The sequence below is a fragment of the Stigmatopora argus genome, chromosome 5, assembly GCF_051989625.1.
Source record: "Stigmatopora argus isolate UIUO_Sarg chromosome 5, RoL_Sarg_1.0, whole genome shotgun sequence".
In the NCBI taxonomy this organism is placed as follows: domain Eukaryota; kingdom Metazoa; phylum Chordata; class Actinopteri; order Syngnathiformes; family Syngnathidae; genus Stigmatopora; species Stigmatopora argus.
In genome coordinates, this window is record NC_135391.1 from 11059714 (window position 1) to 11081337 (window position 21624).

Sequence of the window (21624 nt, forward strand, 5' to 3'; positions counted from 1 at the left end):
CGCATCGTGGGCCACATACGGCCTAGGGAGATGTCAAGTGGGCCGGACCATTAAAATTATACCATGCTCTGCTATAAATAACCCAAATATCATGTCTTTCCTTTGTTTTGGTGTAAAGAAGCACAAGAACATTAGGAAAATATTGAAATTGAATGAACTATCCTTTTACAAAACATTTCATGAAACACCTCATATTTCCTTAGACAAATGTGCAATTGACTTTTATCATTCACAAATATGCATTGCAACTGATCCCACTGATTGTACAAAGGCACAAAACTTTAATTGGTACTGAAAAATATAGTAATGCACTTTAAGATTAAATGAGACTTTTAAAGAAAGGAATTTTTAAACCACTTACACATACGCATATAAAATCTAAATGTAATCCCTGCGTGCACCTTACAAACTAAGGAGAGTGATTTTAAATGTGTAATGAAGAAAGTGTTCGCCTGTCCTGTAAATCTGTAAACTTCATACATGAAACATACATACACATACAATACATACTGAAAATTTATGGAGTTGCTGCTGTTTTCAGTCTGTCTCAGTGATGCGGCTTGTCTTCTACTCTGATGGAAAGAGTGCGCCCCTTAGCGGATAATCCATGAATTGCAGCGAATTAAAAATATTAATTCCATGTCTTTTATGCATTTTTTTCCACTTTCAAATTATCCTGCGGGCCTGATCGAACCTCCTTGGGGGCCGTATGTTTGACACCCCTGGTCTATACAGTGGCTAAGCCTGCCTGTCTGTGAGGTGATAACCTTACTATAAACATTAGGTCTCTTCTGCCAATATCTATTTAAGCATAGGGATAGAAAACCCACTAAAGATTACAATTTTAAAAAATGGTTTTGACCTCATGGATGTTAGCAATTTATTTCTAGTACTATGCATATGTGAATATATAAAAAAATAGGTCATTTTTTTATTCTTGTTTACTTGCACAATGTGAATTTAAAACAGACTCACATGACATTGTAGTGTTTTTTTTAACTTTGTCTCTAGAGGTGAAATATGCAAGCTCCAATTTTAAAATTGTAGGATATGTTCAGTGTAATTCAAATGAATCCTATACCTTTCTTAACTGGACTAATTTAATATAATATAAACCCAGACTCTTGCAAGGCATGCATTTTTATTTTCTCTTTTAGGCTAATTGGGACCTGATGAGTGTAAAAACAAAGAATTATCTTTTTACTTGATGTAGTTTCTGAGAAAAATGATGTCCACATAAGTGGACGCCAGGCCCTTGTAGTCCAAAATTTAACATTGTAGTCTTGTGACAACCAAAAATGTGATGTACTAACTAGGAGGTTAATGTAAATAAGATAATGCTAGTCAAAATTGTGGACACAATTAGTAATGCTAATAAATAAAAAACTCCTTTTACCAATCATAATTTTATTAAGTAACTCTGTCAAAGATAAAAAATAACAATAATAAAAACATGTCACTTGGCCTTTAACAAAGTAATGCCATTTCCATTTATTTCATAGAAGCAGTGGTATGAAAAATTCAGGTAACGAAAAATGCAGAAAATGCAGGTACAACATTTTAGCCATAATCTATGATTAAACATTTTTTCTAATAGTGAACCTAATTAATTAAAAAGTATTCGACAATCATAAAAATGTAATGACATTGGGCTGTACTCAACACTTTTCTGTATATGTCAAGCATTGGTTTGTAGAATCCCTCTCTCTCCATCATTCACAAGCTCTCCATCATCCACAAGCTCTTCATCGAGCAATTGTGTGTACCCACTCTTCACGGTCATCCTGGGCAGGTTTTGTTTTCTTTTTACAAAAACCACTCCCATGACCACCAGAGCCATCATGCCCATCACACCAAATGCTACCCCAGCCTTTTCACCACTGGACATTTGATTTTGCTTGGGACTGAAGGTTTCCAAAATCTTCTGAACATCCTTCGCGCCTGCCATTTTCCAAGATTTGCTATTTCCGACTCGTACCCAGCTTTTTTCATCTTCTGTCATCACCAGTACCGTGTTGGTGGTTTTGCCTGTAAGGAGTGGTGCTCTAGTGAAAGGAGGAAGGCGGATTGGAAGCAGTTGCCCACTTGTGAATAATCTTGACTGGACACAGTAAAGAATTTCACAGCCATCACTAACTGCAGCTAAATGCTGACTAAACGTCGGAGGACAGCGGCGTTGTTGCCCTGCCAAGGCGTTATTTGAGTGGCAGCTAAAAAAGCCTCCGAACGGTGCATATTCGGTGCCAGTTTCATAGTCTTTACTCAAACAGATCACCTGGCCATCTGAGAGAAACTTCAGAGGCAAAAAGTTTGTTGGGCAAGATTTACTGTTGGTGATGGGGTTCACCTCGGAAGGGCTATACAACCCTCCAAAGCGATAGCCAGAGTTCACAGGTGCCTCACCGGTAAGCGAACACCAGTAGGTTTTTATCTGGGCTGAGCGTACGTATGCGTTGTCTTGACATACTCGACGATGGCAGGTCCGCAAGTGAAATATCCCGCACCCATATTTTTCATCATGACATTCGTGGTTGGTGTAACCTTGCTGTCTGATTTCTGATTGTAGGAGTGTTGACATGTAAGGTGAGTTACAGGAAAAGGCCCCTGTATCTGGATTTTTCTGGGCCAGGGCATCACACAGTGGTTGTGCATTTTGGGAGATGGGAATACATTCTTGGTAGACGCCACCAAAAGTGAGATTTGCAGTGGGGCCTTCGCATGATGTGTCGTTGATATTTGCTTGGAAGTTGAAGTTCTGTGAGTTGATGTCAACGCACCCAGGCCGCGTGTTGACCTTGTAATAGCGCTCGATGGCCTTTCTCACCGAGTTGGCGACTTTGTTAACAGTAGGTGGTGGTAAATCAGGTAAGGTGTTGGCATTTAGAAAGTAGGGTAAGGCTAATCCTTTCCGATCAACAGCAACCAGGTTGTTTCTGGTGCCCTCCTGCCACTTTTGTAGAGTGATGCCAGGATAAAAAGGGATGCTGCCATGACTTTGAACGAGAGAATACTGAATGTTTGACTGATATGCCTGGAGTGACAAACTCTGTTGGGTGTTTTGGCTGCTTATGTCAAACTTGAGTTTGTTGTAAAAGTTCAGGCCAGCTGAAAATTTGATGCTAGAACTCTGAGACTCATTGTCCGACACATACTTGGAGTTCAGGTAGTCCTCCTCCACCAACATAGCCCCTGCATCAACACTTGTGATGACATGGGTTCCGTACTCCAACACCATCTTTTCTGAGAGATAGTTTCCATTCCTTGTTTGGTTCTTTTCAATGGCATCAGCTATCTCCTTGGCTAGCTCAGCAAAACGCGAATCAAGGCTGAAGTCGGGCTGAGCCTGAACTGTGTAGAGGAGGTCGCGTACCTGAGAGTGAAATGAATCAATTGTTACAATTTTTCACATATCCAAGATACAGTGGTACCTCGACATACGAGCGTAATCCGTTCCGAGACTGAGAAAGTGTGACGAGGTTCTCGTAACTCGAGCGGACGTTTCCCATTGAAATGAATGGAAAAAAAAATAATTCGTTCCAGCCCTCTGAAAAAACACCAAAAACAGGATATTGGATTGGAAATATGTTGTATTTCTTCTAATTCCCCATCTATTAACAAAGTAACACATAACTAGTGGTTTAATAGAAATAAAGTGTTTAATCTAACTAAAATTGGGCGGATTTCGCCGAGGGGAGAGGGGCACAAAAGGGGCGGGGGGCTTCGGTTTTTTTTTCCACACAACGCACTCGTAAACGGAACAAACACTCCACCCACACGTTCGCTATCGATGGGCTGTTTGCTGTCGTACTATTCCCTTCAAAATATTCCGAAAATTATGCACACAAATGTCCTCACAATCGGATAACGCACGACCACTTGCCAACGAGCAGCAGTCTTTTATCAGCGATCGCTCCGCTGCTCATGGGAGCTTCGGGGGCGCTGGCTAGCGGCTCCTTTTAGCTTGTAGCATCTGTGGTCGCATCCCCTCGAACGGCGCCTATGATTGAGTTGCTACCGGGGATGCTGTTGCGAGCCAGTGCCCCTGATGTTCTGATGAGCAGCCAACGAGAAGTAATATAATACTCCTTGTATGAGATAAAAATAACAGGAAATGCAGCAGCTGAGCTTACCCACGTATTGATTGTGGGTAAAGTTTTATTCTGAGTGCCATTGCCTGTCGGCGTTGTGTGCACGAGTATACTTCATTACCCGGAAAGCCCTCTTTTCCCCGCGCATGCGCGTTGTGCGTTTCCTGGTCTGAATAACTCATCCGGTGCTCGTAAATATTGTTATACACGAAAGATATGCAAAAAAAAATGCAATGGCCACCTGGCTTGGTCGCATCACGAAATTTTGACAGCATCACGGGCGAATTATTCGATCGAAATTTCCCCCGTAAGACGAGCATTTTGTATGACGAGCGGTCGTATGACGAGGTACCACTGTATTATGTTTGCAGATTGTCAACTGTAATTATTTTCTCTTCACATGTATGCCTTGTCAGGCTTGTTTAAGTTTTAATTAATATTTTTTCTATTTTTACCCAGTCAGGCTGTACCTGTATCGCATTTCGTTACACTTGTTCACACTTGTTGTAGTGACAAATAAATAAAAAGGGGGCCTATTTAACAGTTAAACTGAGAAAATACGGACATTTAAATTGTAATTCTGCCAGATGGAAAAATCTATCCTTTGATTTCATGAATGCTAACATTCTTCTAAAGCCTTTACAAAAACTTTCACTCGCAGGGCTTGTTAAATTAGTTAATAGACAGATTTTTTTGTTAAATGCTAGTGCTTAAATATAATTGCTCATGAACATGTTTCTATTCAGCTCAAGGTGTGAACACATCAAATTCATCAAATGTTACCTCCACCCTGGTTGTGGTTGACAAGTCTTTGACCTGATGGATTTTCATTCTCTGGTTCTCCACAGAGAATTTGCCATTCAGCAAAGAAAAGAATGACACATCAGCATTTATCCCACGGGACTGTGAGCTTTTATGCTCCTGCCACGATTTGATCATCTCTGAGTTGGTCTCCACTCCAGTCTCTTTGTGTGGTATAACAAACACTTCATCTGGGATGTAGTAGAGCCCGTCTTCAGTGGTCTGGCAATTGAAATAGCTGAGGTTCATGACCCGTCCCATATCCATGTTTCGGAGGTTATCCCAGCCCCCGCCAGGTAGTGCCCCTAGAGCTGTGATGGAGGGGTTGCCGGACGCTCGACATTGCCCTAGCCAGTTGGTCGGACGGCTGACAGGAACTGCCAAACAAACGTGGAGGAGAGACAGAACAAGGAAAGTCACTGGTGCCTTCATCTTGAATGTGTCAAAAATGTAGGCTAAGAGAGCTGAAGTTAAGTTTCAGGAGTTCCTCCCTCTTGTCATATGACCTTGAAGAGGAACCTGTGGTTGAGGAACGGTGCTTGTGATTAAATATTGTTTTTGGTAAGTCTGTTTCACCTAAGAAACAATATATCCCACTGAATAACTTTTAATCTCTAATCAAGCTTTTAAATAATGGAACCTAAAATCCATTTTTACAAACCTGCTGAGAAAATTTAGTTTAATGTAGTGTTTCTGAAGATTTCCAGGTGAGAATCAGCCTCAAATTAGTATTTTTAGGTTTGCTAGCATTTTTGTCCCTCACCTGCAGACTTCCCCTTATCAAAGACATCCAAAAGCAGAAGTGAAAGTAAATCTTGAAAAAGGGGAAGAGAGAAAACCCAGTTTCATGGGCTAGTAGATTTCCCAAATGAGTTACTTCAAAAACTAGTTGAGCCCTGGCTGTGCCCCCCAGCGGTGGAGCTTGTGGGTGCTACAGTGCAGTTTTGGGGCATAAATTGGGTGATGGGCTAAAAATTTAAGTTTTTAGCTGTCCAGTTTCAGCCATATAAAAGAGGGTACAAAATGTTTTCGTCCTACTTTGATATATACTTTAAACACTTACTTTGTTTAATGTAGTGTTTCTGAAGATTTCCAGGTGAGAATCAGCCTCAAATTAGTATTTTTAGGTTTGCTAGCATTTTTGTCCCTAACCTGCAGACTTCCCCTTATCAAAGCAGAAGTACAAAGTAAATCCTGAAAAAGGGGAAGACCCAAAGTTTCATGGGGTAGTAGGTTTCCCAAATGAGTTACTTCAAAAACTAGTTGAGCCCTGGCTGTGCCCCCCAGCGGTGGAGCTTATGTGGGTGTGCTACAGTGCAGTTTTGGGGCATAAATTGGGTAATGGGCTAAAAATAACAATATGTACATAAAAATAATAATTGCCAGGGCGCTGTCCAGTTTCAGCAATATAAAAGAGGGTACAAAATGTTTTCATCCTACTTTGATATATACTTTAAACACTTACTTTGTTTAATGTAGTGTTTCTGAAGATTTCCAGGTGAGAATCAGCCTCAAATTAGTATTTTTTAGGTTTGTTAGCATTTTTGTCCCTAACCTGCAGACTTCCTCTTATCAAAGCAGAAGTACAAAGTAAATCCTGAAAAAGGGGAAGACCCAAAGTTTCATGGGCTAGTACAGGGGTGGCCAACTCCAGTCCTCGAGAGCCACAATCCGGTCTCTTTTCCATATCTCCCTCCACCAACACACCTGAATAAAATAATCAACTCATCAGCAAGCTGTCCAGAAGCTTGATACCAATCCCGATGATTTGATTCAGGTGTGTTGGTGGAGGGAGATATGGAAAACAGAGCGGATAACGGCTCTCGAGGACCGGACTTGGCCACCCCTGGGCTAGTAGGTTTCCCAAATGAGTTACTTCAAAAACTAGTTGAGCCCTGGCTGTGCCCCCCAGCGGTGGAGCTTATGTGGGTGTGCTACAGTGCAGTTTTGGGGCATAAATTGGGTGAAGGGCTAAAAATAACAATATGTACATAATAATAATAATAATTTCCAGGGCGCTGTCCAGTTTCAGCAATATAAAAGAGGGCACAAAATGTTTTCGTCCTACTTTGATATATACTTTAAATACTTACTTTGTCTGCAGCCTTTTCAATTATCCACCGGGAAATCGTCACTTGTCATACGGTTCAAAAGCAATGGAAGTCTTTGTAAGTGACTTTATTTGGATTGATAACATGGACATTTCAGAAAGGAAGTGCTGCAACAGCCAACGGGATTATGAATTCCGATACAGGAAGAAAGATTAGCATAGACGCTACAGGTTCATAAATACATGGTCCATGTGGGTGTTGGGATGCCACGGAGGCCGTGGATCATCTGTACCGCCTTCCGCTCCTCCTCCTCCACCTCCTGCGCATCTTGGCGGACTTGGTCCTCTTGCGTCGGACCCTCCTGATCTTTTGGGGGGTCTTCCTTCTCGGAGCCCTTCTCCTCCTCCTAGTCGACCTTTTCCTGGCAGGCGGGGCCCTCCTGCGTCTTCTCCTGGAGCGCACCCTCCTGGAGCGCGCTCTCCTGGAGCGTCCCCTCCTAGAGCGCCCTCTTCTGGAGCGTCCCCTCCTGGCTTTCCTTGCCTTGGACTTTTTCCTCTTTGCCTTCCTCCTCCTTCTCTTCTTGGCCCCGCCCTTCTTTTCTCCCCGCCTCCTGCGGCGATTGGGGGGTTTGGGGTTGAGTTTGAAGGAACCGGAGACCCCTTTCCCCCGCGTGCGCAAGATGACTTTTTTGGCCACCAATCGGCGCAGAGCGAGGCGAATTCGAGCTCGGTTTCGGATGACATCGTAGCCGTGGGCTTTCAGCACCTTCTTAAGGGCAACCAGCGACACGCCGCGCGGAGCCCCGTAGGAGGAGATGGCGTTTAGGATGCGGATAGACACCGGGGGGGCGGTCCTCTTCGTCGGTCTCATTGGAGACGTGACCTCGAGTGCCAGAGACATTGTAGAATGTACTTGCGTTCCCAAATTAAGTATTCTCAGATACTAATAAAAGTAGTTAGAGAGAGGTTTCTGTTATTATTTTTAAAAATCTTTTTGGTTTTTTATTTTTATTCTTTTATTTTGAAATCCTGATGCGAAGAACTGTCGTGTCCGCTGGCAAAACCATAACGAAGCGCGTCCCTGTATCTCCTTCTCTGGTCTCCTTTAAAACGTCCTCATGAGCTGTGGAGCGCATTTGAAAAAAGGGTTTCATAATGTTTGTTGGAGTCATCTTCTCTCTGTACGTGAGCGTCTGAGAGAGTCTGGTGCCTTTAGTACAAAGTGTTAGGTGTGATTACGCTACACCTCCACGTGGTGGAGCACTCTACGTCATCATTATACAGTCATCAGATGATGATTTGATGGTGATTTTTTTTTTAATTAATTTAATGTGGAGGGCTGAATTGACGGATATGTTTATCCACAATTAAAAAGTCGTTTATTATGCATTGTTATCCAATAATGCACATTATTTATATTGGTTAAAAGTCTAGATGTTTTGTTTTAAATTATGCATCTATTTTTTAATTAACCTCATGAAGACCTGATCGTGTAGTCAACAAAAAAATGTTTTTTTTTTAAATATTATATACATGATTGTATTCTTTATGCCGGCCCGGCGGCTTGAGTGGTTAGCATGTAAGCCTCACAGCTCTGGGGTCCTGGGTTCAAATCCAGGTCGGTCCACCTGGGTGGATTTGGCATTTTCCCCCCGGGCCTGTGTGGGTTTCCTCTGGGTACTCTGGTTACCTCCCACATAAAATAAAAAACATACATGATAGGCTGACTGGACAGTCTAAATTGACCCTGGGTGTGAGTGTGCATGGTTGTCCGTCTCCTTGTGCCCTGCAATCGGCTGGCCACCGATTCAGGGTGTCTCCCGCCTCTGGCCTGGAGTCAGCTGCGATAGGCTCCAGCACCCCCCGTGACCCTAATGAGGATAAAGTGGTTCAGAAAATGAGATGAGATGAGAGGCTTTAGCATCCCCCGTGACCCTAGCTGTTCAGAAAATGAATGTATGATTGTATTTGTCATCCTTTTCTAAATTCATAAATGTATTGGTTAATAATTAGAAATGAAAATTCAATTTAAACACTGATTATTTAAACTAGTGTAATATTGGGGCTAATGTCATCTAAATCTTATTTCATTCCATAGTGTTATACTCATTGCCCGCTTTTGACAATGATAGATGTCCAATTCATTTCAACTGGGAAGATTGGCAGTGAATGCACTTTCAATCTCATGATAGTGCTAAACTTCCAATGAATTGTGACTGCAATGGGTGGCAAGTTAAATGAGAACCCTCTATGTATAGCAGGCGTGTCCAAACTATTCCAACTCATCCAGCAAAACAATGTGGTTTCTTCTGAAACAACAGTATTGTAATCAACTGTTTACACTTTTAGATTGAGAAAATGGCAACAAGCAGGTGCATTTTTTTCAGTATTCAGTCCTCCCGATAATAACAGTGGGCCTGAAGGTAGAACGAAGACGGCAAGAACTTGTAGAATTATGCACTGTGTGGTGTCACGTACCCCGAAGACCTTGTGAAGATGCTGGGTGAAGCTGCTATGAAAGTGTCTTTGTCCACTGTGCAAAAAAGCTGAAAAGCCACTCACCCATTATGAAACCATTACTCATTCACCAAAACAAGAAGCTTGTGGAATGTTACCCACATTTGTGTTTTCGCTAAATCATACAGTTTAAAGGAAAGGGTATTCAAGGCTATTCCTGTCCTGAGAACAAATCTGAAAAAAACAAATGCTTTTAGATATTTTGGTTAAATACCAAATAGGTCTGTAGTACTCCCTCAATGACAAAATTGAAGTTTATGTGGAAATAAAAGTTAAAACATGTATGTTGTACATTGTCTCTTGCAACTTTAGGGACCTATGTTCTAATACATACTGGATATTTCAAATAGAAATTATTAGTATATAAGTGAAATGTGTGTAGAACATCTGATTCATATATGGTGGACTTGATATTAGTTTTTTGAAAGATTGGGTAAAGTGTTTTGTCCCCGGTTTGATATTTCCATTTTAATGTCTCTTTACTTATTTACACAGTTGTAGATTTCTTCTGTGGGTCAGCAGACAGGTGCCTTGGTGTTGTGGTAGTAAAGCCTTAGTTTTATTACTGATTATTGATGAAGATAGTAAGAAGAATACCAGATGTTTTTCTATGATGAAAGAACCAACCCAAACTGAAAAATGGCCATGAAAAGCATAATTTTCTCATAAAAGGTGATCTGAAATGTGTGTAGAGGCATCCAAATTAAATGTGGTGAAATAGAAATTGTAAGATGGCTAATGGTGTAGTGGTTCACCCTACTGACTTGGGCATGGGCTCTATTCCCTCTGGTGGTGGTATGATTGTGAGTGTGAATGGTCATCTGTCGGTCCTCCGGCTGACTGGCGACCAGTCTAGGTGTAGTCTCCCTTCACCTGAAGTCAGCTGGGATAGGCTCCAGCAACCCCCACAACCAGATGTGTGGTCCGGAATATGAATGAATGGAGAGTGTGTTGACAACTTATTATGTTTGTTTTCTCCAGTTTTATTGATCACATGCTATAAGAAACAAGGCTTCATATAATAATAATAATAAAAAGATTAAAACATGCTATATAATGACAGCCACAGCAGGTTCAGCGGTAAAATGTTAAGGGTAAAACAGTAAATATGAATTATGAAGGAAGTCCATCCATAAGCATTTTAATACACTCCTCTTCTTCCTCTCCTTTTCCTTCAACGCATCAAGGAACTTCTCCTGCGTCTATACCTCCTTCTCCTGGTTCTCCTCGGGCCTCTCCTCCTCCTCCTAGTTGTGGAATACCTCCTTCGCCTTCTCCTCCTGGCATATCGTCTCCGCCTTCTCCTCCTCACGGGATATCTTCTACGCCTCACAGAGTACCTTCGCCTCCTCCTTCTTCGTCTCCCGGAGTACCTCCTCCTACGCCTTCTCCTCCTCCCGGAATACCTCCTCCTTCGTCTCCTGACAGAATACCTTCTCCTCCTCCTCCTTCTCCTCACAGAATACCTTCTCCTCCTCCTTCTCCTCACAGAATATCTTCTCCTCCGCCGCCTCCTCAGAGTATACCTTCTCCTCCTGCGCCTCCTCAGGGAATACCTTCTCCTCCTTCTCCGTCTCCTCAGAGAAAATCTTCTCCTCCTCCGTCTCCTCACAGAATACCTTCTCCTCCTCCTCCGTCTCCTCTGAGAATACCTTCTCCTTCTGCGCCTCCTCAGAGAGTACCTTCTCCGTCTGCGCCTCCTCAGAGAGTACCTTCTCCTCCTCCTCCTTCTCCTCACAGAGTACCTTCTCCTCCTCCTCCTCCTGACAGAGTACCTTCTTCTCCTCCTCCTCCTCCTGACAGAGTACCTTCTTCTCCTCCTTCTCCTTACAGAGTACCTTCTTCTCCTCCTTCTCCTTACAGAGTACCTTCTTCTCCTCCTTCTCCTCACAGAGTACCTTCTTCTCCTCCTTCTCCTCACAGAGTACCTTCTTCTTCTCCTTCTCTTCAAAGAATACCTCCTCCTCCTTCTCCTCACAGAATACCTTCTCCTCCTCCTCCTTCTCAAAGAATACCTTCTTCTTCTCCTCCTTCTCATTATATACCTCCTTCTCCGCCTCCTCCTCCTCAAGGAATTCCTCCCTCCTCGCCTCCTTATATAACTCCTTCTCCTCCTCCTCCTCACAGGATATCTCCTTTTCCTCCGCCTTATTCTCAGAGAGGACCTCCTCCTCCGTCTCCTCCTCCTTATCCTCCTCCTCAACACCGACATCCTTCGTCTCCTCCTTCTCCGCAAAGACATTCTCCTTCTCCTTCTCCTCCTCCTCGCAGACATCCTTCTCCTACTCCTTCTTCTCAGGGAGGTAATCCTCCTTCTCCTCCTCCTCCTCCTCCTTCCCAACCGCCTCCTCCCGTATCTCCTTCGTCTCCTTCTCCTCCTCCTCCTCCTTCCTACTCTAATCGTGCGCCTCCTCATCCTGTATCGGCCGCGGTAGTGGTTGAGGCGGAAGACGCCTCGACCCCCCGCAGCCCTGCCTCGCAGGATGTATCTTTTGGCCACTAGTTTGCGCAAGGTTAGGCGTAGCCGCCCTCGGTTGCGCCCCACGTCGTAGCCATTGGATTTTAGGACCCTCTTGAGGCAGACAAGTGTCACGCCGTAGGGCCCCCCGTAGGCAGTGATGGTATTCATGATGAGGTTGGACAGCTGGGGTCCCCCCCTCTTGCTGGATCTCCTCCTCGGTGATTGGTGTGCGAGAGACATGGTGGTGCTCTTTTGGCCTGACTCGGCTCGAGTGAGGTCAGAGCAGAGTTGAAGCTCGGATTCGGACTTATCGCGCTAAGCATGAGCATATGCGTTAAGTCTTCATCTCGTTGACCTCGGAGGGTGAGCCCCGAGACCATACCTCACCTCTCCATTTTCACCCCCGCTTAAACCCTCCTGTAAATCAGACTCAAAAGCCATTGGGTGCATTTGAAAAAAGGGCCACTTGTGGGGGTTTGAGCGCTCTGTACATCCGGGGATTTAAAGACATCGGAGCTTTGGGGTCAAAGCGCGATGCGTAATTACGCACGAGGCGCCGGTGACGCGTGATTTGGAGCACCATGACGACATAGTTCTGTAATGTGTCTGATATATACCGCAGCTCAATGTCATTTTAGCTCATCCCCGCCTTTTCCGACGGAGTCGGGTTGCTCTAATTAAAAGAGTTACGACACAAGTTGCTGCCAAGCAAAGCAATTACAACAAAAAACGTCAACTGTGTGTGTATGTAGCCTAGTTTGTATATTTGCAAGCTTTCCGCCACTCTTGTAGCCCAAAGAAAGGCATCTTCTATTAAAAATAATCCGATCATATGCATGTTTTATTCTTGCATGTTTACTGTCACTTCGAAACCAACTTTCGAATTTAAAATGTAGTGTGTAGTGGGTTTTGCGCTTCAGCAGAGATTTTGCTCTTCCATTACATCAGATGAATAGTTAAACGATACAATTCATAAATGTATTATTGCATTGCACTTTTGAATAAAAAAAAATCATTCAAACGCTTGATGGTACTTAACGTATCCATTTACATGATACGGAATTAGGTCCTTTTTAAATGTCTTTGGCAAACCTGGATTCTCGTTCCAATTTATTTATTGTTCAGATTTTAAATGTATTTCGATTGGTGGGCTTGATATTGTTCATCAAGATACGTTGCATTCAAACAAGTTTAAATACTACCCGTGTGAAAAAGTTATTTTACACAATATACTATAATCAATCTTGGTCAGCAGGGGGCAGCATCCTCCATTATTCTATACACATGCTGCCATAAGGACCATAGGCGTCAGTGGGCCTATTTTAGGGGGTCTTTAGCCCTCTAAGTAATGTTTTTTTTCTTTTCTATTTGTTATTTTACGAAACATCTGAAAATTTAATCTATTGTATCTAGAATGTAACTTCATAAAAATATGCAGATGAACGCTCAAACATTTTTATTATAATGATCATATAATCTGTCAATTAATTGTGTACGCTCAAGAGCTCCTTTACTACCATTACTTTGTCCATTCCACTTGACCATATAGGGTCCGTCTACATCATGTGTCAAAGTGGCGGCCCGGGTGCCAAATCTGGCCCGGCGCATCATTTTGTGCGGCCCAAGAAAGTAAATCATGAGTGCCTACTTTCTGTTTTAGGATCAACTTAAAATGAAGAGTATAGATGTATATGAAATTTCCCGATTTTCCCCTTTTTAAATCAATAATTGTAATTTTTTAAATCATTTTTTCAGTTTTTAGTTCAAAAATCATTTTGTAAAATCTAAAAATATATTTTAAAAAAGCTAAAATAAACATTGTTTTAGATCTATAAAACAATGAATATTCAGGGCCTTTAATCCAGTTCATTTAATCCATTTATTAAAAAAATCTAAATATTATATCTAAAATGGTCCGGCCCACATGAAATCGAGTTGACGTTAAAGCGGCCCGCGAACCAACCCGTGTCTGACACCCTTTTCCATGTTATCTTTGCTACCTTGCTTGTACTCATTGTACATTAGCGTCACACAGCCAGCTAAAGCAACAGTTGGAGACAATCAGGAAAGTTATAATAGGTGAAAGTTTTTCAGAAAAGTTAAAAAATCATCACTTCAGGTAGCAACTGACTTCAGCTCATAGCATTTCACCAAAGCTGATTCAAAAGGCGTTCAAAAAGTGACTGGAATATTCAGTCCACCATAATGCAGTTTTTTGCTTTGCATGTAAGATGTTTTTACAAGAATTTCAGTCATGATAGTTTAGTCAGCAGTGATTATTGGAATAAAAGGTTTTATTTATCTTTGGCAAACATGAGATGACATGAAATTGTTGATTTTCCCAATTATTATTCATATTTTTTTATATGTGACCTGTGTTAATTGGTTATTTTTGTGTTTGTAGTAAAGTAACCTGTTAATTCCATTCACACAGGGAATCTTGTGTTTCACTATGTGTTCAATGACCTTCCGGTTGCTTGGAAACAGTTGTGTACTGTGTCTACAAAATCTGTGCTAAAATTATTAGGCAGTTCTTGTTTAATTTTTTGGGGTATTGCTTCATGTCTACTACATCCTTTGCCTCCCCTGTCCTCAAGCACACAAATTGTCCCAATGTAAGAGAGCATTATTCTGCTTAATGCCATTATGTTTAGTTGTGATAGTCTCCAGCACCACCACTATCCTGTTGAGGATAAGCAGAATGGAAGAATGATTGAATTAAATTAATCACTACAAGTATAGTATGGCAGAATACTGCCAATTAAAACCATTATTTTTAATGTCACCCACTGAGCTGTAACTTTCACTTTCTTTTTGATCATCCTTTAAACTGTTACAGTTTCAATGAGGGCAAAGCTAAAGTCTATTAATGTTTTATTTACACACAGAAAAAATATTTTAACAGAGTGCCATGGAAAGTGGAAAGATAAGTAAAAAAAAGTGTATATACATTTGATTAAATATGGACAAAAATGGGAGTAGTGTCTATCCACTTCTCGTTATGCTGGCCCTTTTATCGCCTGCTTCTCCTTCTCCTCCTCCTCCTCCTGGGTCTCCTACGTCGAATTCTCCGGACTCTCCTGATCCTCCTCATCCTGCGGACCCTCCTAACTCTCCTTCTCCTCCGGGGATATCTCCTCCTCCTCCTCCTGTACCTTCGTCTGCGGGATCTTCTCCTCCTGTACCTCCTCCTGCGGTATCTCCTCCTCCTGCGGGATCTCCTCCTCGTGCGAGACCTCCTCCTCCTAGAGCGCCTCCTCCTCCTGGAGCGCCTCCTCCTCCTCAAAGGTCTCCTGCGGGACCTCCTCCTCCTCCTTCTCCTCCGTCTCCTCACAGACCTCCTCCTTCTCCTCCTCCTCCTCACAGATCTCCTCCTCCTCCTTCTTCTCCTCACAGACCGTCTCCTTCTCCTCCTCCTTCTTCTTCTCTTCCTCCCAGATGTGGACCTCCTGCGCCTTCGTCTCCTCCTTCTCCTGCCTCCCAACCTTCTCCTCCTCCTCCTCCGCCGCCGCCGCCCCCTCCCCCTCCACCTGCGAGGCCCGTATGGGTTGATCCTGAGGCGTCTCCCCCTGGTGCGGACGACGTACTTTCTGGCTACCAGCCTTCGAACGGCCAGACGGAGTCGGGCTCTATTGTTCGCTACGTCGTAGTAGCCATTGGCCTTGAGGACCTTCCGGAGGCCGGTAAAGGTGAGTCCCGACAGGCCGCCGTAGGAGATGGCATTCAGGAGGAGGCTGGACACTGCCCCGCCCCTCTTCCTGGATCTCCTTCGCGGGGACATTGTCGGTGGCGCTGGGCCTGAGCCGTATTCAACAGCAGTCTGCGATCCTCTGTAGGTGTTCCAGTTATTTATGCACTGATTAAAATGCTGATTGTGCCAGGCAAGAATTTGTTCCTGGCATTTATAGATTCTTGGTGCTCAGTGACCTGCACGCTACAGAGAGATGAGAGACTTTGAGACACAGTGGTGATGTGCAAGTCAAAGCCGTGAACAATGATGCGTAGGGTTCCCAAATTGAAATGATGTCATCTGCACTGCACACACCTTATTACACTTGGAATCAAATATTTGAGGCAAGGCCAGATATTACTCTTCATCAGAGTCCAGGAGCTCATCCGCAAAGTAAGACCTGGACTGCATTACTCGCCTCTGAGGGGAACAATTGGGCTTTATTCACCTCCATGTCAAACAATTATGATGGCCCGAGGTTCGGATCTCAGCCGTCAGCTCATAACCCACGACGGTGAACGAGTGGTTTGCGCACCGGCCTCGCACTTCTGAGATTGAGGGTTCGATCCCAGGTCCAGAGCGGACCTTCCTGTGTGGAGTTTGCATGTTCTCCTTGCATGGGTTTTTTCCGAGTACTCTGATTTCCTCCAACATCCCAAAAATATGCACGGTTGGCTGGTTGAACACTCCAAATTGCCCCTGGGTATTAGTGACTGAATGGTTGTCTGTCTCATTGTGCCCTGCGATTGGCTGGCCAGCAATTCAGGGTGCCCCCCCAACCTGGTACACAGCTGGGATAGGCTCCAGCACACCCTGCAACCCTAATAAGGATAAGTGGTTCAGAAAATGAATGAATATATTTGTTGACAAGTCTGACATTTAATTAGTGTGTGATAGTAGGACTTAAGTCAATGTACAAAACAAGCAAGACCGGAAATGTATTGAAAGTAAAAAATATCACTAATATCTTGACATAATGCTCTATAAATTAACATGCGGCCAATGATAATTTTTACGAAGTATAGTGAGGGGCCTGGGTCAGTATGTGTATAAGAATCCCCATTGCAGAAATCTAAATTCCACCAATGGTTGTGCAGTCAGCACCAATACCACACTTTTGAGGGTGATGGAACCAATCCCCGCCGACTACGGGTGTCAAGCAGAGCCTACTACACCCAGGATTGGTCGCCACTCAGCACCTAGGGACAAACAAACATTCACACCGCCATTCTGAGTAGCAGTTGACCCCATGTCTCTTGCAAGCGGATATAAGCATATATGTGACAAAGGGTGATTCAAAAAGAATAAAATGAAGTAATCTTTGTTTTTCTGTGAAAGAATCAGCAGGAGGGGGCGTTTCTGCATCCCTCATCGTCCACTACTTCCGGGCCATGTGACTGAGTGACGCCACAAAGCGACTTTCGACTGTCGGGAACCCTCGTGACTCGAGATCCAAAGGTTAAAGGAGCGACGCCCGAAAGTACCGCTTCCCTGGCGGTCACTACTTGCCTCCTTACCGCCGTCGAGACGAAATGGATTGCGGCATTATCACTTCCAAGACGGTTCTCCTCTTCATCAGCCTTGTCTTCTGGGTAAGGGATAAGATCTTACGTCCTTTACAGCAAATTTACGTGTTATTCATAATTCCATAGTTCCTCCAAATATAGACTTCGCTTGTGTCAAGCAAGTGGACCTCAAACGCGATTTTTTTATTGCCACGTTTTAATACATTGACCTAATAGAAATACAGAAACAATTTCGGGCTTTAGATGAGGGCCAAAACAATGATGGCGTTTCATGTTTTAGCGTTTAATATCGTCGTCACATGCAGTCCACTTTCCCCTCTCAATGCGTTGTTTTGGACGCTGCAAACGATGTTTTGATTGATTATATACTTTCAGACGGACGGATTCTATGTGACCAATAATATTGTGCGTGTTTTTATTTTTTGGTGTTGTGAGTCAATTGCTTTGGTTCAATCATCTTAACTGATTCCACTCTTGTTTTTTGTAATTGTTTTCATCACATTTATGGTGAAGGTTAACCGGCAACATGAGAATTTTATTTTTTGGTATAATAGTCGCTTAAACATTAGCGTGCTTGGAAAAAGATGCGAAAAGATCTCTTTTTTATTATTGTTTTTTTAAATAGGGGTGTACCTGCATTGATTCTCGGAGCCAGCTTTTTTGTTTTGTTTTTACCAGGTCTGCTTAATTAGATGAACAGTCGAATTAAAATGTCTACCCCTTCATTATTCGTGAAAATTCGTGTATACAGATGTATACACGTTTGTTTATGATATTTGCAGTGTTGTGGGTCCACTTGGTCAAGTAGGATTCCCATGTCCTGGATAGTTTTTATGGGTTTACTGGTCTGTTTGGTGTAACATATCTGCATGTATTTAAAATAAAATCACCAGAATGCCCTGTCCAGTATCTTAGTACCCACTCCAATTATGATGATACTTCAATGAAGTTAGTCTGCTGTCCATAAAACTCAAGGTTGTGAACAGAAGGCAGAAAGTTATTTGTCAAAAAAGGGCTAGTTTTATTCAATAGTTACTGGTAAATGAAAAAAAAGTAGAGTGACTGTTGCACAACATATCCTTGACTCATTGCTCGACTGTAAGTTGCAACCCACCAAAAATATTCCGCTTGTCTGACATTGCTAGTGGATTTCACCACATTCCGGAGAGAGCTGCTGCCTGTACTGCGAGGGGGGAAAAATCCTCTTTGCTGCCTCATTTTTAAGATCAGACTTTCTTGGGAAGATTAAAGGGTGAAAACTCCCGTGACTTTGGAGTGATTAAGACACACGAGTCATGTGGCCCAGCGGAAAGACAAGGGATTGATCGCCTTTGACAAAATCATCCTTAGAACGCATAAACATTTAGTAATGTTTTCCCCCCCATGCTAATAAAGGCTGGACAGAGGTGAAAAATAAATGAGATGTACTGAATGTGACTTCAGCATGACTTGGTCATGACTTCTTTTTCATGCATTTGTTTCAAGGCTGAATGCAATCACAATGTGGCAGTCAAATTTAGCACCGTTAGTCACACATTTGCAGTTGAGGTTAAAATGCGTGTCACATCGTCATGATGTTATTAATTGGGCTTGTCCCATGAGAAATTCAGGAGACAACAAAGGATGATATAAAAAAAACACTACTTAGTGATGCTCTGATGGCTACACTTGACAAGCTTTACTTAGAAATGGTTGAGTTCCTGATTCATGTGCCTTTGTCACTGAGTTGGAACTCTTCATTTCTTTTCTTGTGTGTAACATAATTTTAAGTTAGGTTGTTTATGTCAGTGTGTATGTTTGTTTAGTCAGCTGCCAAACGTTTACCTTCCTCATTTGTACTGCAATTCCACCTCTAGGAAAATGTGTGCATGTCTTAATTTTAATGGTATAAAACAATTTCTGGTTTCTATTTTCTGGTCTCATTTCATACAAATTCGGTATAATTTTATCATTTTTTAAAGGACTTTAGAGACCAAATTAGGGACGTAAGAATAGTGGTAATGAATTAGGGATTTTACATGCCCCTACTCAATTTAACTCAAGAAACTACTTCTGTAATGACTTAATTTTGTAAGTAGAGATACCAATGTATATCCAAACTTTTCTACAAAAAGCTTGTAGTATATGCATATTTTGATCATCTGAAACATATTCTTTCATGTCAATTCAATGCCTAAATATTGTGTACGCTCAACCTAAATTTGAAATTAAACAACCAAATGAATCTTTATATGGTAGAGGATATTATTCCATGTCTGAATGCTGCTGAGAGCGAGTCTCTAATTAAACTAACAAGTATTCCTTTTTTTCCATTTCCTAGGCTGCAGGTGCTGGCCTGGCTTATGTTGGTGCCCAGATATTGAATAGTTTTGGCACTTATGATAGCTTTGTCCAGGACGAGCATCAGTATGTGCTCATCCCAGCTGTGGTCATCATCTGCATCAGCATCTTGATGTTTGCCTTTGGCCTACTAGGATGCTGTGCCACCATTCGAGAGTCCAAAGTGGGGTTGAGCTTTGTAAGTGCCCAACATTAAATATGTGATAACGGAACCTCGTGTAAATCTGACCTGAAATGTCCTTTTTTTCTTCCCCCTTGTGTTATCTAGTTCTTTTTGATCATCATGGTGATGTTTGCAGCTGAAGTAGCTGTTTTGGTGCTGAGCCTGATCTACCAAGGCAAAGTGAGTTCTCTCAAACAGCTGGTGTGCTAACAGTACAATTGCATCTCATGAGTTTAATTGAGATTAGTTGGCCAGCCAATTGCAGGGCAAATGGTAAATAAACCTATCACACTTAAAATTGCACTTTTGGAGAATCTTAGTGTTGACTCAGCTGACCATGATTGTTTTTGAGATGTAGGAGGAAACCTGAGTACCTGTAGAAAGGCAAAACAAGCAAACTACACAAAATTCAGTCTCAGAAAGATCAATATTAAAATGGTGTATGCCACACCCTTATTAGAAATTAAAAAAAAACTCATTCAGAAGGTTACACAATCATATAATGCGCAAGACCCCTGAATTGACAAATGTTGACATTTGATGCAGTCATTAAGATTGAGGAGCACATTTTTTGGACATTTTTTTTATTCTTGTTTTTTAAGACATTCTTTATTTCACATGTCTACAGATCAATGGTCAACTGGAGAATTCCATGACAAATACCTTCTCAAAGTATGGCAGTGATACCTCAACTGTGGACAACTTGCAGACCCAGGTTTGCACTTCCATGTTCCACAACCCCATTTTGTTTTCAGTTTCTTATTCATATGGACTCATTTTTTTCTTGTTTGCATGATAGTCCAAATTGCAATTAAACAGGTTATTTTTTTCAGTTGCAATGCTGTGGTGTAAGTAACTACACCAGTTGGTTCAATACAACTTGGTACCAGAGCCACAACGGCACAGTGCCCAAGTCCTGCTGCAAAAATAACAGCATATCGTGTACTGGAAGGCTGGACCAGTTGAACATGCTCAATTTAGAGGTGAAAGCAATATTGCTAAACATTTTTTGTCATCACATGACAATACTATTTGAGGGTTGTTTTCGTTTCAGGGTTGTGAAGTCAAACTGGAGAACCTGCTAATGCACGTGCTAAGATATGCCATGCTCGTTGTTCTTGGCTTCGCTATCGTCAAGGTAATGAATGTGGAATTGTCGTTGCCATTCACGTAAAACAGACTTCAATCGTAGGTGCAAGTGCACATTTCTATGTTGACTCTTCTCAATACTCTCATACAAATGAATGAGATCTATTGTTAAGCATCTGCAGTTATCGGTAGTCTCATTTAATAGACACTTTGTCAGCAGATTTTTGCTAGTGTCTACGCTATATTATGGTTGAATATCCAATCTGGTGGTTCACAACACACTTAAGAAATATTTTCCTTTTTTTTTGCAGTTCTTCGGGATGCTGAGCGTTTGTGTGATTGCGTGTAAGAGTGGTGGCCGGAGGAGTGGTTACCAGCCTATTTATGCTTAATGGGAGGAAAAAAATGACTTTATTTTTTTTTCCTTTACTGTTTTGGTATGCCCATTGCAAACTAATGTCAAGTGTGTCAAAAGCAGTCAAGCATGAATGTCACTGTCACTTTATTGCATTTGGCTGAACTCTCTCTATATTGCATCAAGTAGGTATTCATTTCTAGGTTCATCTGCACTATGGACTCACTAAGGGGACTTTTAACAGTTACTCGTGGATTTAAGTTGCCTCACCTTCTGAAATTTTTAGTCAACTGAAATAATTGGAATCTACCATGATGATGCCTAATTTATGTTTATTGCCCACTTGATTGAACTAATCTACATTAGCTTTCTTTTAATCAGGAGGCTAATTTTTTTAGGAGTTGTATGTTAAATATTGTTACTGCGCTACATGTTTGTATTCACTTTGCATAACAATAAAGTAGGTTGTATTACATGATGTGTTTTATTGTGGGCTCATGATTA

General features: G+C 42.2%; 4 protein-coding genes across 7 annotated transcripts; 1 reads left to right on the top strand and 3 right to left on the bottom strand.

The window, feature by feature from the left end:
• Nucleotides 1-1466: 1466 nt before the first annotated feature.
• Nucleotides 1467-7133, bottom strand: LOC144074939 (macrophage-expressed gene 1 protein-like). 4 transcript variants are annotated; one of them, XM_077601637.1, is made up of 4 exons: nucleotides 6355-6609; nucleotides 5953-6083; nucleotides 4872-5408; nucleotides 1467-3370 (listed from the first exon to the last, which is right to left on the bottom strand). In XM_077601637.1, the coding sequence occupies exons 3-4, from the start codon at nucleotides 5319-5321 to the stop codon at nucleotides 1679-1681; spliced, it is 2142 nt and encodes a 713-aa protein (XP_077457763.1). In that variant the 5' UTR covers nucleotides 5322-5408; nucleotides 5953-6083; nucleotides 6355-6609; the 3' UTR covers nucleotides 1467-1678. The 4 variants fall into 4 exon arrangements, with proteins under 4 accessions (XP_077457763.1, XP_077457767.1, XP_077457766.1 ...); XM_077601641.1 differs by lacking the exons at nucleotides 5953-6083; nucleotides 6355-6609 and adding an exon at nucleotides 6983-7133 and having other exon boundaries at nucleotides 4872-5266; XM_077601640.1 differs by lacking the exon at nucleotides 5953-6083 and having other exon boundaries at nucleotides 4872-5266.
• On the bottom strand, nucleotides 7052-7986 carry LOC144074940 (uncharacterized). The gene has a single exon (XM_077601642.1). It carries the CDS (start codon nucleotides 7838-7840, stop codon nucleotides 7223-7225), a length of 618 nt encoding a protein of 205 aa, XP_077457768.1. The 5' UTR covers nucleotides 7841-7986; the 3' UTR covers nucleotides 7052-7222.
• Nucleotides 7987-14778: 6792 nt separating this feature from the next.
• Nucleotides 14779-15780, bottom strand: LOC144074542 (uncharacterized). Its single transcript, XM_077601027.1, has one exon. It carries the CDS (start codon nucleotides 15696-15698, stop codon nucleotides 14931-14933), a length of 768 nt encoding a protein of 255 aa, XP_077457153.1. The 5' UTR covers nucleotides 15699-15780; the 3' UTR covers nucleotides 14779-14930.
• Nucleotides 15781-16915: 1135 nt separating this feature from the next.
• Nucleotides 16916-21598, top strand: tspan36 (tetraspanin 36). The gene is made up of 7 exons (XM_077600833.1): nucleotides 16916-17239; nucleotides 19494-19691; nucleotides 19782-19856; nucleotides 20305-20391; nucleotides 20510-20659; nucleotides 20731-20814; nucleotides 21077-21598. Exons 1-7 carry the CDS (start codon nucleotides 17180-17182, stop codon nucleotides 21155-21157), a joined length of 735 nt encoding a protein of 244 aa, XP_077456959.1. The 5' UTR covers nucleotides 16916-17179; the 3' UTR covers nucleotides 21158-21598.
• The last annotated feature ends 26 nt before the right edge of the window (nucleotides 21599-21624 follow it).

Bases quoted from the DNA above. Each gene is read 5' to 3' on its own strand.
- LOC144074939 (XM_077601637.1), bottom strand. From the start codon at position 5,321: ATGAAGGCACCAGTGACTTTCCTTGTTCTGTCTCTCCTCCACGTTTGT. The intron at 3,371-4,871 runs GTAACATTTGAT...TTTCACTCTCAG, and splicing joins CAACCACAACCAGGGTGGAG to GTACGCGACCTCCTCTACAC.
- LOC144074940 (XM_077601642.1), bottom strand. From the start codon at position 7,840: ATGTCTCTGGCACTCGAGGTCACGTCTCCAATGAGACCGACGAAGAGG.
- LOC144074542 (XM_077601027.1), bottom strand. From the start codon at position 15,698: ATGTCCCCGCGAAGGAGATCCAGGAAGAGGGGCGGGGCAGTGTCCAGC.
- tspan36 (XM_077600833.1), top strand. From the start codon at position 17,180: ATGGATTGCGGCATTATCACTTCCAAGACGGTTCTCCTCTTCATCAGC. The intron at 20,392-20,509 runs GTTTGCACTTCC...TATTTTTTTCAG, and splicing joins TGGACAACTTGCAGACCCAG to TTGCAATGCTGTGGTGTAAG. The intron at 20,660-20,730 runs GTGAAAGCAATA...TTTTCGTTTCAG, and splicing joins TGAACATGCTCAATTTAGAG to GGTTGTGAAGTCAAACTGGA.